The sequence below is a fragment of the Pteropus vampyrus genome, unplaced genomic scaffold (assembly GCF_000151845.1).
Source record: "Pteropus vampyrus isolate Shadow unplaced genomic scaffold, Pvam_2.0 Scaffold23, whole genome shotgun sequence".
Taxonomy (NCBI): domain Eukaryota; kingdom Metazoa; phylum Chordata; class Mammalia; order Chiroptera; family Pteropodidae; genus Pteropus; species Pteropus vampyrus.
In genome coordinates this window covers 3,402,379-3,422,321 of record NW_011888804.1, presented here as the reverse complement: position 1 = coordinate 3,422,321, position 19,943 = coordinate 3,402,379, and the positions used below count along the sequence as shown (strand labels likewise).

At 39.1% G+C, this 19,943-nt stretch overlaps 1 protein-coding gene across 1 annotated transcript in view; it reads right to left on the bottom strand.

The window, feature by feature from the left end:
* Positions 1-2,922: 2,922 nt before the first annotated feature.
* PTPN11 (protein tyrosine phosphatase, non-receptor type 11) overlaps positions 2,923-19,943 on the bottom strand; it is a 78,598-nt gene continuing 61,577 nt past the window's right edge. The window contains exons 14-16 of the mRNA XM_011355821.2: positions 9,495-9,607; positions 7,647-7,748; positions 2,923-6,952 (exon numbers count right to left, since the gene is read on the bottom strand). Of these exons, the coding sequence (XP_011354123.1) occupies positions 7,679-7,748; positions 9,495-9,607 (183 nt within the window). The 3' untranslated portion in view covers positions 2,923-6,952; positions 7,647-7,678. The remainder of the gene's footprint in view (positions 6,953-7,646; positions 7,749-9,494; positions 9,608-19,943) is intronic.

Here is a 19,943-nt window from a genome sequence, read left to right as displayed (position 1 = left end):
ACATAAGCTCAGGAAGCACAGAGAGTCTCAAATAACATAAACGCAATTCAAAAAAATACCTATTCAAAAAAATACACGGAATTTTAGAATTCAGAAGAGCTTAAAGCCTAAGTGGGGAAAAAAAATTTTAAAGACAAATTGGTTCATAAGTACAGAGTTTCCATTTGATGATGAAAGAGTTCTGGTGATGGATGTTGGCAACGATTGTACAACGATGTGAATGTACTTGATACCACTAAATCATATTATTAAAAATGGTTAAAGTGGTCAGTTTTAAGTTTTGTATATTTTATCACAATAAAAAAAAGTTTAAAATAAAGACAAGCGTACAAGACTGAATTAAGGAGGCCATTATTCAAATACTGTCACTTGGAAGACCACTAGGCCAAGCTGCTAAAAATCTGGGGCCTAGATCACCTGAATTTTTTAGAATAGTCCTGATGGAATATAACATTATCTTTCTTGATAAAGAAAATTTATTAATTGTAAAATCGAATTGCAATTTAACTCTATTGACTTTGTGAATTTATACAAAAACAGTGCAAAAGCTCTTTGCCCTAAACATGAACTTGAACTTGATTTTTCCCTTGAAAAATGTGATTACATTCAAAATGAAATGGCTTGTTCCAAAACATAACGTACACTCTAAATTATATTATGAAGTCCTAGCAATACGGGCCTAGATTACCAAAAATAGTGAATTTATTCGACAAATTCCACCCAGAACTGGTTAAAAATGCAGTGGATAGGTGCGTGGAGAATGGAAACACTAAAATATGTACTACCTTTTGTTGCAAAATGCATCCAAGAGCGCTAGAAAGGCCATCAGGTGAAGAGCATTATTCTCCATTGTTCAGAGATGAATGGAGAAGCAAGAGTTGCACAGAGAAATAGCTATTTGCCTTGCTATTTGCTATTTCTAGAAAGAGATCCAGAAAAACTGGCCTTGATGGAACCCACCAAAAATGAAGTCTCTTTCTCTCACTCTACACGCACGCGCGAGCGCACGTGCACACGCACACACACACACACACACACACACACACACACACACACACACAGAGTTCCCCACTGGTCAAGAATAATCTCAAGTGACCCCCATGGCTGAATTCTTAACTCCCCTATAATTCGCTCCTCTATGTAACAATCAATTTCAGTTGATACCCTTATTATTCTCTACTCCAAGCAAGTTATAACTTTCTGGATTTACATCCATCTCCTTGACTACACTAAGCTCCTCAAAGGCCGGGACTGTTTTATTTCCCAGTGCCTAGCCCCTAGTGGGGATTTAATCTTTGCTGGATGAAAGAGAATTTGAACTCCAAATTCCTTCCAGTCTAGTGCAACTATCTTACCAGGGGCAGATGAGCAGCACATGCAATTCCTTTGTCCATAAAATGCCCAAAGGCTGTGCAGTAATGTATTGCTCTCTTATAACCCTTATTTTAGTAGCTGTATTTTATATCAAGATTTAAGTTGTCTGACTTCAAATGACATGAATATCAACTCATTTGTAACCGCTGCTATTGATAAAATAGCAAATTTCTATTTCCGACTCATGACCATTTTGCAAACTCAGTGTGTGGAAGCTTAGCTAGTTCTTTGCACCTGCAAAAAAACCATTCACTACACCTCAAAGCGAGTGGGTGGCAGCAAAGCACACAGGTAATGCGACCCAATAATACATACGTACTTTCTTCAGAAGTTTTTCATTTACAAGACAACCAAGTTGAATTAAGTCCTTAGCTCTGTCCACAATTGATCTGTTATGGGGATTCTGCTTTGTCTTTAATCCACGTATTTTCTTGGGAATTTTTCTTGTGAGTAGAAACTATAGAACTAGAAGGTTCTTTCATGACATATCAAAAACACGATATCGCCACTGCCCTCTAATGTACACAGGGCTTCAGGAAGGGTTATAGGGAACAAAGCATCAACAAGCCGAACGTGTACACAGCACCTCTTCTGAAACGCGAGGGAGTAAACATTCGGCACTGTGAGATGCAAACCCAGCAGACGTTGAGACCTGTAGGATTCCGTTCCCATGACATGCATCTTCGGCCCCGCTTTGGAACTCTCGTCCCATCTGAAATTGGTCGTCTAATTCTGGTCTCTCCTGCTTTGTCTTGGCACCCTGTCTCTTCAGCAGTGCATATCCCAAGTACAACTGTCTTCCGACTTGCACAAGGCTTAGCTCCCCTGTTAGAAAGTCGCCACCATGGCGACGACCATCGTATCTGTTTTGGTCACTGCTTTTCCTGTGTCCAACACAGGTACAGTGCCTTGCATTTTGAAGGTGCTCAATATTTTTTTGAATGGATAGGTGGCTGGTCTGACCAACTAAATCAGCTGCATCTGATTATATGCAATAAGTACCTCAACTGAGACTAAAAGGAAGGCAATAGTGTTTTACAGTATAAATAACAAATCAGTCCCGAGATTCACAACAGAAAACTTAATAACTACCTGTTTTATCTATAAAATCTTTCCGCCAATGTTAACGCAGCACCGTCAGAAGCAGCAAATGGCTGTGGTTCATGTAGGCTAAACCTATAGGGAAGAGCTGACATCCGATAGCACATAATTCACACCTCCACGACTCCCCTATTGTATCTTTCTTCATATCCCCACCCAATACTATTCACATGACATATGTAATCATTTCCTGTATGTTTTATGCAGACACACTTTTTATTCGTTACTTATAAGTTCTTCCAAAAAGAATTCCCTTTCTGTCTCCCGAAGCTATTCAAAGAGTAGGCACTTAAATGCTTGAGGAGCTGATTCATTCATTGTTTTCCAAATTACCTTCTAAATAAGAGCTGCTGTCAGTATTTTGTCAGTGTTGAGTGACAAAGAGGTTGAGTGACCTAGAATTCAAGTTTTCCTGGACATTTCTGATGAAGTAAATGACAAATACCATAATATAAGAAAATGGTTTTATTCCTAATTTTTAGTTCCCATACAGTTTACAAATACACTTTTACTCTGATAATATGGCTTTGCAACTAGCAAAGCAGTTGAACTAACACCCATAAATACAGGTGGGGAGACAATTAACATCCACTAATGTTTCTCTACATAAACTATTCTTTTAATGTCACTTTTTAAAAACAATTGCAAATAGACTACATAATATACGTGGGCAAAAAGGCAATTAATTGAATCTCTTGAAACACTAAATGTATAATAAACAGTGCATATTATCAACATTTACATGATTCACATCAAAATGATGACATCCTAAATGTATTCCTTTTAAAGGATAGATTTATCAATAAAATATTACATATCTTTTAATACTCTGGTACAATACTTCATATACTGCAAGAAAATTAAATGTAGGTCTACTCATCAGCTTAATAAAGGATCCTTTTCCATTAGCTTTTATTAATAAAAGAATCACAATTAGGTCATAAATAAACAGGCAAATTATTAATTACATGATTTGAGGTTTAGGATGAAAACTTATAAAAATTAGTTTGATATACAGCAAAGTTATACAACACATTTAAACCAACTGTTTAATATTTTTGCCTTGTTTGAACTGCCCATAGTAAAAAGGAACAAACTTTTTAATGATGGAAGATACAATAAACTATATTTTGGAACTTACTTTTCAAGAGGAAGAAGGGAAAATTTTTTCAACAAAATTAAGGGATGATACAGATCCTAATAAAGGCATCGTGAAATCAGGGAGGCCATGTGCTTGCTATATAAAACTTTATTCCCCAACAACACACAGAAAACAAAAACTGCACTGGGTTTGACCTTATGTCTACAGTCTAAGTTTCCCTTATAGGTTAATAAGCTACAATAAAACACTTCACAATTGCATACCTTTCCACATTCCCCTGAACTAGAAATAACCCAAGACCTTATATTAGTTCTTAAAATCCCCAGTAAAATAACCCCTAAAAGTAATCTTGATGATTTTCCTGGCCGTTCCAAAGCAACTGGGCTCCATCAAGATTGCAAAACACCAAGAAAGTTGTATATGTATTTTCTCACCCTCATTTAGCCACATTTGAAAAGTTACTGATTTTAACCGGAGAGATGACCACAATTTTCAGGAGGGCCACACACCGGATATGAGGTGTCTTATTTTTTATAAAAGCTATTAAGACTGAAATTTGACTTTTTAAAAAAACCCCAATATCACAGCCAGATAATTTCTTCACCCCAAATATAAAACCTTATGCTTATCATTTTAAAATACTCAACCAGCTATGGGATATTGTGCAAATTTAATGTCCATGGCAACCCAGAAGCAGACTGTGTACCTGTGTCTATTATACCTATTTTCCAGGTAACCCGATTCAACTATTACTGACTGCTCTGGCTCTGGACCCTTTGACTTTCTCAGAAACCACCTCTTTGGAACTTTCATTTCCATAATTTTTTAAATCCACACCTTGAGCTTCCCCCATCTTCACCGCCCCTCTGCCTGATTCCATCCTCCATAGAGAAATCTCATCTGAGAACCTGCAATCACCTTTCATCAAACACATGACAAACCTTAGCAACCTAGGGACTCTTACAATCTTGTCTTGAAAGAAGTTTGCTGACTTCGTGGAGGGAAATCGAAATACATCAATGTCCTGTAACAAACAAGAGCTAATCAAAATCAGGTGTCCCCCCCGACACACACACCCACCCAGGATAAAAGCAACTGATCTGACGCTACAGGCAGAGACTTAACGCAGCAGGTATATTTGTACCATCAAACCCTTGTATGCTGGTGAAAGACTTTAGCCCCCAAGTCCAGAGTCAAAACATTTTCACAGAAATCGAGGCAAAATGAGAACCAACCATTCAATGTGACATGCAATAAAAAGAACAGGATTCAAGATCCTTATTGCAAATACTGAACTGGAATCTCTCTTTTCGGGCTTGACAAGAGAGTAGTCATTGACATTCCTCTTAAAAGGTAATGACCTTCGGGCCACACCTGCGTTCTGAAACAATTCTAAGTTCAATGGATGGGGAGGTGAGGGTGGAGGGAATATATATTTTATATATATATTTTGTCTGTGAAAATGACCTCGGAGTTTCAAGAGAGATAAAGACCTCAGGAGGGAGCTATTGCCAGTTCTGGATCTAGTCCTTCCTTTCAGGAGCAAAAGCAAGAAAAATTCCAGAAAGGAGACCATAACTTAATGGCAAAGCTGCCGTAGCATTTTATTATCTTCACAAAGTCAGCCAATGATACTTTAGTTGAAATACACTCACCAAACGATGATTCGACACACCGGGCAAAAAGGGCTGTTTTTGAAGGCACTTCAGGTAGGACGTTAGCAAATCTTTCTGCTTGGTTAAAACGAAAATGAGCTACGGCTAATTCAACCTGATGAGCAGCCTCCTCAGGACTGTTCCTGTTCACTGCAGCCCAAGCGCACGCACGCGTGGAGGCCCAACTGACGCCAATGGCATGAAGAAAGCACCACAGTCGCCTCCCTCTGCGGGTGCCACGGTAATGGGTGGTTCTGCTTGCAAATGCTCTGCCCCCCGAAACACATCTATCCTTCCGAGACCAGTTTTCCCAAGTGAGGGTTCAGAAAATATGCTAAGAGCCAGCAGAACTGGTATAGGACACTTCTTGAAGGCCCTCTCTCTCTGTCTGACTTCCAGCCTACACGGCTATCATAAGCAGCTTCAGCGTCCCAAGGTCACTAGCAGCTTCCACTTTTGCTAACTAACAACAGTTGTTTTTCCATGGTACTGGTTCTGACAGTCTGTCCACTGGGGACCCCCAATGAAGCACACCTCCACTTCGTGCCCTCGTGGAGTCCCCTCTTCCTGAATCTGTGCTGAGCCTGTGACTTGCTCTCATCAATAGAGGGCAATAGAAGTGATGCTGTGACACTTCTGGGTTTGTCTTAGGAAGATCTGGCCACTCCTGCTTTATACTCTAGGGAGCTCGGAGCTGCCATGTAAGACATCCAGCTACCTTGCTGGCGAGGCCACTTGGAGCGATCACGTGGAGAGACCTGGGGACCACATGCAGAGAAAGAGGCCCAGCCATCCCAGTGTCTCAGCCAACCTGCCAACCAGCAAGAGTGACAACAGTAAGTGACACCAGCAAGATGAGCAGAGGAACAGCTCGGCTGAGCCCAGCCCAGATTGAACAACAGTGAGAAAAAAAAAAGAACTGTCACTTTAAGTCACTATGTTTTGGGGTGGTTTGTCAACAATTGATAACCAAAATACTGGTTATTCACAGATGCATTTTTTCTAAATACAAGACAATTATTCAAATGAAAAAATATGGCAAACGTTTCCCCGCCACGACCTTCTCGTTCAATAAGCTGAATAGTAACTGGTCACCTGCTAAGAAGAAAACATGCCTTTTATCCTAAGTTCCCATGATTTTTTTCCCCATGATGTTTTAATGGCAATGCAAAGGAAGACAGTCAACTTTTGGTAGTCTGGGGCACTGGCTCAATTATCATTTAGCCAAAAACACCGGCTATGAAAAGGAATTATCCACTACTGAGTAAGTGATGATAAATGACATTGTTCTCACTGCTACAGGATGTTGTCACTTAATTTTCCCCATTTTTCCTCTAACAAGTGCTCTATTAACCCCCACGATGAGGGGGAAAATTAAATTTGTTAAGGTTATGAAAAGAAAAAAATGTCAATAACTAGAATATGAATCACCAACTGTAAAATATAGAGCACGATTTAACTGCTTCCTCAATTTAAAATAAAATTCTATAAAATATAACACTGTCTACATTGTAGAGATGATTTCTTCTTGTCTGAGGAAATGAGTAACTGGAAATCAGGTATCGTTGGGTTAGAATACAGTGGTCTGTAAATGGTTTCAAATTTTGCTTATCGAAAGGTAGCTGACCACAATGTGAGCCTTTGAAATTCAAGTTCATTCTTCACTTAAACTTTCTTGCATCTGTTCTTGATCTTTTTACGAAGAGGATTAAGTCCATATCTGGGGAAGAAATGTTAGAATTTTTAAGGAGCACAGGTCTAAAAGCTTAGCAAGGCATTAAACCATTTTAAAGTAGATTTAAAGCTTTTAAATATACTAATTGAAATGAGAATTTCAACATGAAATACTGAAACTATGAGTGTCTAACTTATCTTTAAAACATACATCACACATGGGTCACTGCCTAAAAAGGTGGCTGAGCAGGAGGAGACGTGCAAGGGAGATGAATTTCTAACAACGGAGCTGGAAGAAATGTGGAGCGGAGTCAGCTGGAGGCCCGGGTTGTCCAGTGTCCCATGTCACATCCCAGTCAGAGGTCAACTGGGATGAGAATTCAGGCGTCCTGACTCCAACTATCCTGTGCTGTGTCCCCATGCTTCCCAGACCCCTAACTGACCATCTCCCAGAACAGCGTAGGTTAACCAACTCTAATAGAAATTGCAAGAATGGTGATACTGCTTGGTGCATCACCGATATCAACCATTTCTCTCTAAGTGCTGACCTTGTCCTTCAGAGTTAATTCTGCATTTCGTTTTAATGCTTAATGAACAAAGAAGTATAGGGAGAGGAAAAAGGAGGTTGATTTGTATAACTCGATTATGATACACTATACGGAAACACATATGATTTGCCTGCTTAAAAATGCCACAAATGCTATAAACAATTAACCGAGACAGCACTTCCATTTAAATACCTATTTCTGTGCTGAAGTCTCAGCGGGTCTTCTCATCTGAAACTTTTCTGCTGCTGCATCAGACCCACGTTTTCATAGACTCTAGCATTATCTTCTCGCATTCTGAAAAGAAAAGAAAGAAGATGATGTCAACAAAAATGCAGACCATGCTGTTCGAGTTGCCTTATTTGTAAGGTGCATACTATATTCTTTGGGGACCAGATATGGTGCAGACACAGTTCCTGCCCCCGGGACAGGACATAAGACATAAATATACAGCAATGCAATTGTGAAGCTAAAAGTGAAGTGAGACCCTCAAGCCTCTCTGCTCTCTGGGGTTTGGAGGCAAGCGAGTTGCTTTCCAGGTGGGCAGAGCAAGGGAGGCCTGGACGATGAGGTATCTGAGTTAGACCTTGAAGGATGGTGGGACACGTACATATAGGAGGGAACAGTATTAATTTCAAGCTGAAGGATCTGAATGGGCATGAGGTCTAAGACGGGAACGTGCAGGAGCAGTCGGGCCCCGAATCTGGCCACGTAAAGGGGACCAGGAAACACAAGCTCGAGGTGAGGTTCAGGGCCCTGGGAGGAGGGTCCACGCATCGGAGCCCAGACTCTGTCTGCTGAGCAGGGAGTGGAAAGCAGAGCAGTCAGAAGGACAAGGAACCCGGCAGCTGTGGGTGCCGACCTGAGAGGGGTAAGACGAAACAAGCAGAAGGGGCTTGGGTTCCGGGGTGTCCAAGGTCTGCACCCTACAAGGGCGATGACAGGAAGAGAGAGGCACTGGTAACAAGGGAGCCGTTGGAGCTGATTCTGTTAAGCCAACATGTGGGGAAAGCTTTCTGGCAAGGACCCAGGGCCCTGACATGCTGGTTCCACCGCAAATTATTGCAGATAGCAATTTAAAATATCAACTTTCCCTGTCGGGCCACAGGGAGAGAAAAGGGCAGGCAGAAGGAAGAGGCAGCTTGGTGGAAAGAATACTTGTGTTGTATAATTTCATTTCAATGTTAAACAGAAAGCAAATATAAATACAAGCCTCATATATGCTATGTAAAATGTTTATAGAGAGTATTAAAGTCAGCAGGGGTTTAAAAAATCCACATCAGAAGCAAACAGAGATTAAGATTCTAGCGGAGGGGAAAAGCAAATGTTATACCAGAGAATGATTTTAGAATATATACAAAAATAATAACGTAAATTGCCATTCACGTAGTCGATTTAACAAATGTTTTCCTATCGTGTTTTAGTTTAAACAAGGAGTCAGCAAAGTTTTTCTATAAAGAACCAGAGGGTAAATAATTTAGTCGCTGCAGGCCACACGCAGTCTCTGTCATATGTTACTCTTCGTGTATGTGTGTGTCTTTAATAACCCTTTAGAAGCCATTTGTGAGCTGTACAAACACAGACTGTGGCCATGATTTGGTCTGTGAGCTATAGCTCGCTGACTCCTGGTTTCAGTCCCAAAGTAGATTTCTGTTGACTGTGGAAAAGTAGCAGATCATGATTGTGTTGACAGATTAATGATGAATTTATTTACTTTACTTTAGCAAAGAGTCTTAACACATCAAAAGAGATATTATCTACCTCTACGACAAATCCCACCCCATCAACAGAAAAGTTAGGTTCGTCTCAGAGAACCACCACTTGACATACTTATAACCCCATATAATCACAGCTTGTGTAGCAATCAACCTTCAGTTTAAGTAAATTAAAATTTAGTTTAGGCAGCCACTGATATCCTCACTCATCGGATGGGTGACAATGATGTGTGCCAATGAAAGGCGTGTGCTACAAAGACTAGTTGTTTTTGAAGCTTTTCTATAGTATTATGTTCAGGTAAAAAGAATTTCCTTCATTACTACTTACTCTGGACAGGACGGCGTCGGGGTACAAGGCGGGAGTGGACTCTGATCCCCACCTGTCTGGTCCGTTAGAGAATACTTAATATTTGTATATTCGTGCCCTTTCCTCTTGCTTTTCTGAAAGATGAAGGTTACATATATGAAGAACTGTGACTTTTTTAAGGAATAAAGAAGCAAAAAAAAAAAAAAGCATTTCATGAGAGAGAGAGAGAGAGAGAGAGAGAAATTAGATCCTGAATACTATAATATTGACCAGTTCCTCAATGTAAATACTACACATAGGTGAAAAGTACCTTTGAACCATACAATTTAAAAGCAGAGAGTCACGCACTAACAACTTAAACCAAAGGCATCTGTTTCTGAGCTAAAAGAGAAATTACATTTTCTTTGCTACATTAGCATCTAATCATTTCCTAATTCACTTGCAACACATGTAATGATTTTCAGGTAAACAGTTGGGAAAAGAGCTTCAGAAATATAGCAATTCTAAGTAAAAATAGGCGCGAAGATGGTAGTACTCTTATCAGAAACAATAATATGCTTATCATATCTTCCCCACTACTCCCACGCCACCCCACCCCACCCTAGAAAAGACCTTAGCACTTTTAAAACTTTATTTTCGGCTCTAGATACTCTGGGCGGGGAACATGGCAAACAAAGCCAGTAGCATGTAATCTTGTCTCAGATGCAGATTGAACTACCTTTGGTAGGACTCCACTTAGATGATCTGTCACTCTACTCCTAAATTCGCCTAGGAATAACCAGTTCTGGAAATCTAATTTATCCAATTGCTATCACTATGTAACGCTGCATTCACTACAGGGGTACTGAGGAAAAGGCACATATTAGAATGGGTATCCGTATCAGATACTGACATACACGTGGGGAACTTTCATTTGCCATCGCTAAGAGGGTAAGTTGGTGCCACCACTTGGGTGTGCAATTAGTCAGTACTGGCAGTACCAACTAGTTAGCATCTAATAATATTGAAAAGGCATATCTCCTATAACCGTGAACATTTATTTCTTGAGAAACTCATGCACGTATGCCTAAAAGAGCTGTATAAGCATGTCCAGTGATGCACCATTCTTAACAATGTCCAAGAGAAATAATGAATGTGATGTAGTCACATCATGACATCACATGCAACAGGGACGAGGAACGAAGAGTGTACTGCATGTGTGCGTGCACGCACCTGTGTTTATCAAAACAGATTTCATAAACGATGTTAGGTGGAAAAACACAAACTGCAGAATAATAAGACAGTATGATATCATTTGGCTAAATCTCCTAAACATATAAAACAATTTCCTATATCATGTATAGGAATACCTGCATTTGTATTTTAAAACATAAAGAGACTGCAGGGCTAATGACTGTCCTGGGGTCCCAAGGGTGAAGAAGAGGGGTGGACCTGGGGGTGGTGATCAAAGGGAGCTTCGGCTGAACCTGCTACACTTGACTGCTTTTATGAAAGGAAAAAGATTTGAAAGAAATATGACAAAACCAAATGGTTGATTATAGGTGTGGTACCGTATTTTTTTAACTTTTCAAAATAAAATGTAAAGCATAAAAGGAATTAAACCTACCGGTGAAGTTTCTTTATCCTCTCCTTACTCAAAACTCATCAAAACAACAGTTAATAAAAAGTGGAAAATCTTATTATATATAAAACAAGGGAATGTTACAACTGCAGTCTATAAACTTTGAAGCATCTCTGCTACAATATGGTGAAAGCTGGACCAAAATCAAGAGGAGGCTGAGAACTGACACACATCCACTCAGACTATAGCAGGAAAAAGAACCCCCCGTATGTCGCTGTCACAGAAGTGAGGCCTGGGGATGTGGGGGAGCCACAGCAGGCCCAGGAGAGGTGGGGAAAGCTCAGTAGAGAGGCCCTCATTCTGAAGGGCCCTTTCTGCTGTCCATCGCCACCCCCTAGCTGTGGCAGACTGGAGGTGAGGCAGGGCTAGAAGGGAGTGTCGTTAGCCCTCTGACTCTACGGGCTTTACAGAGTCACACTGACCCCTGAACTCCAACACATGGATGTGCTCCCAGGGCAAAGGCGACACGGCATCTGAGACAACGAACCCAAACCGAAGCCATGGACTTCTTCGGCCATCCTGCCTCCCCTCACTACGGACACACCTGATAACAGAAGGATCAGCACAGGATCAATATGAAGATGGGGGATGGGGAAAGTACCAATAAAAAACAAGGCAGATGGAGAAAACGCATCACAAAAGAAACTAAACAAAGAAGAGATAAAGCAAATAGTTCTGCATTAATATCACAGACTTTACAGATAAGAGCTTTCTTAAGAAAGAGCGAGTAAGAGATTATAAGAGAGAGATGAAAAGAAAGCTGCCAAAGCAACAGAAAGAAATAAAAGAAGAAAAAATAAATCCAATTAAAGGCAGCAAAAATAACTAAAAACACAGAATGGAACACTGAAGACAGATTAGCGAAAATATACTAAAAAAACTATTAATAAAATACATAGAAGTGATGGAAAGAGCAAATAAAAGATTTAATATACATAGGAGAATTCCTGAAGATAGGAAGAAATCAAACAGAAAAAAAGTTCTAAGACATAATGCTAGAAAATGTTCCTAAAATTAAAACAAACAAAAAAACCCTGAATCTACATTTTAAAAGGGCACATAACATTAAGAAAAACTTCACAATCGATTTCCCAAAAATTAACAAGAAAGAAAGATCTCCAGGCAAAAAAAAGTCAATTACATATAAGAGAAATAAATAATCACATTGACTTTAGACTTCAACCCAGACACATAAGTCTAAAAAATCCTGGGGTGAGGGGAAGATGACCCAAGAATCTTATACACTGCTAAGTTATCCTTCAGATAGAAAAACCAGTGTTCAGACATTTTCTAGCACATAAAAACTTGGAATCAAATATCTTTGTTAAACAACCACCAGATAATGAAATCTAGCTAAAAGAGATACTAAATCAAATCAAAATAAAGAATTCTAAGAAAAAGAAATCATGATAAAAAGACTAGTGCAATGATTTATATACAGTGCTAACATTAAACAACTGTGGCAATTATAGAGATATAAATGTCACAAATCATGTCAAAAATCAGGTTAAAAATGTGCTAATTCTCTTTCAAAGGTGGAGTTAAATATCAATTATTATAATAAAACCAGTTAACATTTTAATCCTCCTAACTACCTTTTGAAATAGATGCTATTAGTAACCCTATTTTACAGGTGAGGAAGTGTGTGATTTCTATGTCATACCCTTAAAAGAAAGGTTGGCAAACTAATGGCCTGTGGGACAAATCTAGGCTGAGGCCTTTTTGTAAGGTTTGTGACATAAGAATAGTTACCTATCTTACAAGTTTAATAGTTTTTAAAGGGTGAGAGAGAGAGAGAGAGAGAGAGAGAATATGCAGCCTGCAAAGCCTAAAAGATTCACTATCTGACTCTTTCCAGAAAAACTTTGACTCTCATATTCACAGGCAGCTGCTTGCCCTCCACTTTCTCCTGCTGAGACCATGTGGGAAAGGAAACATCCTATGGGACAGCAGAACAAGAAAGAATATACCTGGATCCCTGGATGACCCCACGGAGCAGAGCTGCCCTATACCCACCCATCCCAAATCACCTTCCAACTCAGAGTTTTACGCAGATGAGAAATAAGCTTTTAGATCTGGTTTAAGCCACTATTATTCAGCTTCTGTCAAAGCAGCCAAACCAATTTATTAACTAATAAAGCAGTCGTTACAGAACTTATAGTCTAGAGAAAAAGTTGCAAAAAAGAAATCCAAGGAGAAAATGTGCTGTTTCGTCTACACAGTATTTTAATCTTTTGAACTGTTTTTAAAAATCTAAAGGCATTGTGAATAATTACCTTTGAATAACTGCAGGTGTTTAGCACTGAAAGACTGGCTTATGTAAGAAGCAATTTTTAAGATGATACGATATAATTTAAAATGAGATATTAGATGGGCGAACTGGCAGAGAACTTTACTTATTTTTAAACTTATTCTAAATTTTAAAAATCCTAACTCATTTTTTGGAACAAAAATTAAAAATATAAAATAAAAACTGAAGCATAAACTTGCTTTCTACTCAATAATTCTTTTAAAAATTGTGCTAAAAAACACATAACATGAGATATAGTCTCTTAACAAACTTTTAAGTGTACAGTACAATATTAACATATGCAATTGTTGAACAGTAGATCTCTAGACCGTTTTCATCTTGCATGACGGAAGCTGTATACCTACTGAACAGTAACTCCCCATTTCTCCCTCCCTACTAAATACTTTCTTAAAAGTCAAAATCAATATTTTACATACGGTGATTATAAAAGGATTTTCTAATGAGGAATAATTAATACAAATAAGACAAGATTTCAATGAATCAAAGTAGCTCAAGGAAAAGCATTAACAATGCCAGAGTATTTTTAGCTTACTTAGGAAGAACAAGAAATGACACATTCACAAATCAGACAAGTTTGTTTCTCAGTACTGTGACAGCCCAGGGTATCTTACAGATTGGGAAAATTCTCAGGGGATAAGGGTTGTTTTGTTTTGTTTTGTGGGGGTGGAGGGAAATTTGTTTCAGAGGCTCCCCAAAAAAGATCTGGAATTGATGTATCATCCACCCAGATTCAATAACATAGCATATGTACCAAGCCTTCTGAAATGTTTATAATAAATCCTATGGCCTTGCCAACTGTCACAGTGCCAAGGCTGAGAGAAGGAACTAACCACAAGGTTCTAAACTCATCTGGCATTAAATATCTCACCATGTGAAGGAACTCCAGTTACATTCTTGAACTGTAAATTATAAAAAAGCCCAAACACCAAGAGCAGGAAAAGACGGTAAACTGCAAATGCCCTTGTAGACTACAGAGCAACAAGACTGCTCATTCAGCATGCCCTGGGTTCAGATGTCAGGCTTACAAACACCTTGACTCCTTCCATATCTATAGCAAAGTCTTCCCGGTTCTCTCCGTGCTCACCATTGGCCCCACCTGCCCTGTCCAAACTACCATCGGTTCTCACCTACACTGGCCCCCCTGCAGCTGCTCAAGCCTAGAACATATTCATTCTTTCCCCACAAGCCAGGGCCCCCTTTTTAAATTGAGGATCTTTTTATGCCACTCCCCTGCGAGCTCAAAATCTGGTCTCTGCTTACTCTTCCGGTCCCACCCATCACACCCCATGCTCCCCCTCTGACTCCCTCTACTCCAACCATTCTGATTTATTCCCACTTCAGGAGCATGGCCACTTATATTCCCAGTATCTGGCCCAGTGCCCAGCGCATAGTGCAACCCACTTCGACTAACGCAGGAATGAATAACCAAATGAACGAAGTGAAAATAAATGCCCTTTTATTGGACTGAGGAAATTAAGGAAGATCTGTGAAGAAGCATAAGTGTAGGGAAATAAACAAAATAGTCAGGACAAATGGGGGCATGGCCTCACGTTAACTCAAACTTCCCAGGTGGTGAAACTTAAGTTCCACGAAGCAACAGCTATGTCTGTCTTGTTCTGTTACATCCTCTGCATCTAATCAGTGTCTGGAACACAAAAGGCACCTGAACATTTCTTAAAGGAACACCAAACGAAATGTTTAACAAAATATAAAATATAAAAAGCTGAGCGGTAACTGCCGTACCATGCCAATTTAAGTCTTGATGGCGACAACTTAAATTCAGCCTACACTGGTGCACTTCTTTCCTGGCTCGGTGTGATTACAGAATTTTTAAAGGTAACTTCTATCCTATAGTATGGTTCACTCAGAGAGAATACGGCAGCTTAAAGACGATCTCTGTGGGATGTACAATTACTTCCTTCAAAGAAGAGTTGCCTAGTTTGTAAATCTGATTTCCACAGGGGTACAGATTAACAATTCTGAAACTATTTTACGAATTAGGAGTAAGTTGTACATCAGGCAGCCACGTTTCTCCCAGTTAGAGACATTAAGGACAATAAGCAAGGGGAAGGCTAGAATGAACCGCGGGATGCTGAATTAGAGAAGGAGACATCAGTATGAACTCAGGTTTAGCTTAATATACATACACGTAGACAGAGAAACTATTACAGATTTATGTGAATACATGATTAATATAGCGACACTATTTCCCAGCTCTGTCTACTGAGAGGACGTAGAAGCAGTAACACCCACTAGCAATGAGCACACCCAACACGCAGAACTTGGTTTCTACATGCCAGTCTTTAGTAAACTGAACCAGCACGCCTCACAAAAATGGCTGATTCTAGTGCCAGGATGAGGAAAACGTAAAATGAGCCTGGAGCATCTTACAGTGCCAGAAGGTAAGGATGTGCTCAAAAACAAAAGGATAGTGACATGTCAAAGGGACACAGGAGCCAACTTGAAAAAGCTCCCAATAACCAAAGCTGCAACAATGTGAATAATAAAACAAATAGCACAGTATTAAATTATAATCCAAAGTATAAAATAAATATGGTTGAGTCCATACTGATATAAATACAGTTGATCCTTGAACAACACATGGGTTAGGGATGCCAACCTCTCATGCAGTCAAAAATCCATGTATAATTTTTGACTCCCCCAAAACTTAACTACTAATAGCCTACTGTTGACCAGAAGCCTTACCAATAACATGAGCAGTCAATTAACACTTATTTTGTTATATGTGTCATATACTATATTCCTACAATAAAGCTACAGAAAAGGAAACATTATTGAGAAAATCATAAGAAAATACATTTACAGGACTATATGTGTTTATTGAAAAAAATTGTGTATAAGTGGATCCGCACAGTTCAAACTTATGTTGTTCAGGTTCAACTGTAAATAGTAAATAATACTTGGAGATGTTGGATAAATAAATGAAGAAAGGGAACAAATCTTCCTTACAAAAGAATTCTAAGTAAGTTATGTTGATACTACCCACTCTAGGATACTACCCACTCTAGGATAGATGGAGCCTAATTTCCCTTCCCTGGGCTTTGGTCTGCACTAAATGACTCGCGTCCCAAGAACGGAGTAAAGAATGGGGAGAAGAGTTGTGGTACAGTGAGAGGAATCTGGCAGACATGACCTAAACCTTGTGACAGAGGCTAACATCACCAGGCCATGTTGGTACTTACTGGGCAGACCCTGAGCAACGAGAAGGACACTTCACCATTCACCTCTGCAGTACTTTTCCCAAAAGCCATCACTCCAGCCTAAGCATTGGAAAACACCAGAAAACCCCAAACTGAGGCGCCCGACATTCACAATGTGGTGAAGTCCAGTAGCGCTGCCACTGCCATAAAGCGGTTCCCTCAGCAATGGCTCCACATTACAGCTGTGATGGGCAAAAGTGTGGCAGCAGCTGTCGCTGCCATAAGGCAGGTTCCCTAACAACAGACGTGGCCTGACATCCACTGTCGCAGTCATGAAAGCCAGCAAAGACTAATAAACTATCACAGATCAGAGGAAACACGTAGGATCCTGGACCGGATTATAAGACAGAAAAAGGTATCAATGGATAAACTGGCGAAATCCAAATAAATTGTAGAGCTTAATTAATAGCAATATTAATTAATGTTAATATTTCAGTTTTGATAAATGTACCATGGTTATACAATATGCTAACATTAGGGGAAACTGGATGAAAGTTAGAGGAAATCTCAATACTAAAAATTGTTCCAAAAGAAAAAGTTAATTTAGAAAAACCTATTGGAGGGAGGAAGAAGAGTTGCATGTATGCGTGTGTGTATATAAAGAGAACTGGACTAGAACAGTAATTAATTAGCTAATTAGCAATTAAAAAACTATTATGTCGGCACAAACAAGCACATCCAGTACCCAGATCTTGGCTTCAAAATACCAACTCTCTGATGGAAAGAAACAGGACGCCTTTGATAAATGGCTGGGAAAGTACAAGGTGAACCTGGATCATCTTGTGGTATCAGAAAGTACAAGGAAGTATTCTAAAATGGGAACATAGCACAGGAACCAACTTGAAAGGGTTCACACTCGCCAAATATGGGACAATTTAAGCAACAAAGTAAATAAAAGTAATAGACTGTAATCCATTGCGACATAAATAAATAAATGAATAAATAACTAAGGGAGAAGGGAAAACTCTTCCTTAATAGTCGGCTTCTAACACGAAAAGGGAACGATGGAAAGAGAAAATCGCCACAGGGCAAATATCACAGGAATAATTTTTCCAGGTAATGAATGAGTGTTAAATTAATTAGTGGGCAAAAGTATGATGCAGAATTGGTTAATCTCAAGTATTCACCTACCAGATATTAATTAAAAAGAGAAAAAATATTAAGTTGACTTTGGAGAAATCTAACCAACAACAATAATGAAACAAATCAACATAAGGTGCCCCCGATGTGAGGGACACATTATTTCTGTGACAGTACTGTCGAAAATGCATGACCTGAATCTAAGCAAGAGAAAACACCATACGAATCCAAATTGAGGGGCATTCTATCAAAAAACTGGCCTGAACTCTTAAAAAATATCAACGTCATGAAAGATAAAGACTGAGAAACTGTCCCGGATTAAAGGAAACTAAAGATACATGACAATTAAAGGCACCATGTGAGCCTAGACCGCATAAACAGTATTAATAGGACAAATTGACCGATTTTGAATACGTTCTACAGATCAGAAAAGTTTTATATCAATGTTAATTTCCTGATTTTGATATTTTTATTATGGTTATATAAGATAATATCCTTATTTCTAAGAAATACACATCAGAGAATTTAGAGGCAAAGGGGCAATAATGCAACCTACAAACATTTCATTAAAAAATTGTATATAGAAAGAGAAAGAAGGAAGGGGCGAGAGAGAGACTGGGGGAAATATGAATGAATAATAAAGTAAGTGTATTAAAATGTTAACAGGAAAGCTGGGTGAAGGGAATTCCACATGCCGTTTTTTGCAAATAAAAAAAAATTAATACTGTAAATGGAAGTTAACAAAAAAATCTACTTTCAAGTAAATGGCAGTGAGAACCATCTATAAAAACTTGAGAATTTTCTCAATCTTGCTTTATTTGCATTTTCCCCTGGATTCCCACCTCCGGTTCTGCATTTCCTCCTGCCCCGTGCTGTCTTATTTCTCTACTTCCTTCCCCCGCTACTCTCCACCCATAACTCATTTTCTCTTTTTCGTTTATCCTTCTTTGCAAATTCTTTCACTCCCACCGTTCTTACCTCTTCACGATTTTGGAAATGACTGTATTTCAATATAATCAATTACCATGAATGAGTTTTCTTCTTAATTGTAAAATCAGATGGGTTCAATGTTTTTAAGTCTGCCTTTAACCTTTGGCTAATTGAAAGTATTTCTTTATCATGAAATCAGGTAGCAAGTTCCTACGCTGAATCAAACAATATAATGCAGAGAACTATATATTATAAGGATCCCATTTTTAAAAATAAATAATCTAAGCCTATTAAATTTTTTTAAAACACCAAGACATGCTGGCACCAAAAAAGTATTGGCTGAATGCACAGAATGAATGGATGCATGAATGCTTTCGTGCACACATCTAAGCTCTCGTGCACGCATCTAAGCTCTCGTGGGGCGGGATTACCAGGGACATTCAGTTTCTATATTCTATATTCCATAATACTTAAATGATTAGAGACTATGTTTTGCTTTTGTCTACCCTCACCCCCCACAAAAATAAAGGGTAGTAAAAAAAGGGGTTTTTTTTTAAGTTCCTAAATCCAAATTATAACCTCAGATTTAGGGTCACAGAGACCATATATGGTAATGAGATCTGAAGTGCTATAAAAGCTGGAAGGGGAAGTCTCCAAATTCTCCAAAACAAGGATAAAACCCAAAGCTCTGAATGAAATAAGAGCTTTTCCCCAGCTTTTCTCAGCAAGACTACACTACATGCTTCAAGATTCCCAATTTCCAATTCGTACCAGTGTGCCGCAGCCTTCTCTCTGTATTTATCGGGAGTCCTTTAAATATTCCTGCCCCAAATTACATATAACTAGAAGACAAATATATGATGGCCTATAGTAACCATCTAAACATTTCATAGCACTTACAATAACACAAAATCAGATTTAAAGCACGAAAAGTTCAAAACCTGTAGCTCGTTGGTTATTTGACCTTACATTTCTATACAAACACTGTTTCTGAAGATGATTTTGTACAATGAAACTATCCAGTGAGTGTGCTTGTGTGGACTGAGAACCTACTAACCAACTGGCTAAGCAAGTTTTGTGATAACATGGCTGCTGTTCTGCTAGGCTTAGAAATCTTTCGATTAGGTGGCAGGTCCCATTTTGAGAAGATTTTAGTTCCATTTTGAGAAGCTGAGCTCTCTGGAAGGTAATAAACAGAGTAAAGCAGGCAAATATCACAGATGTGTAGGCACTACCCCATCTGCAGCATAGAGTTGGGGCCGGGGTGGGGGAGGGGAAGGAGATAAGCGCAGCTCCCCAAAAGAGCA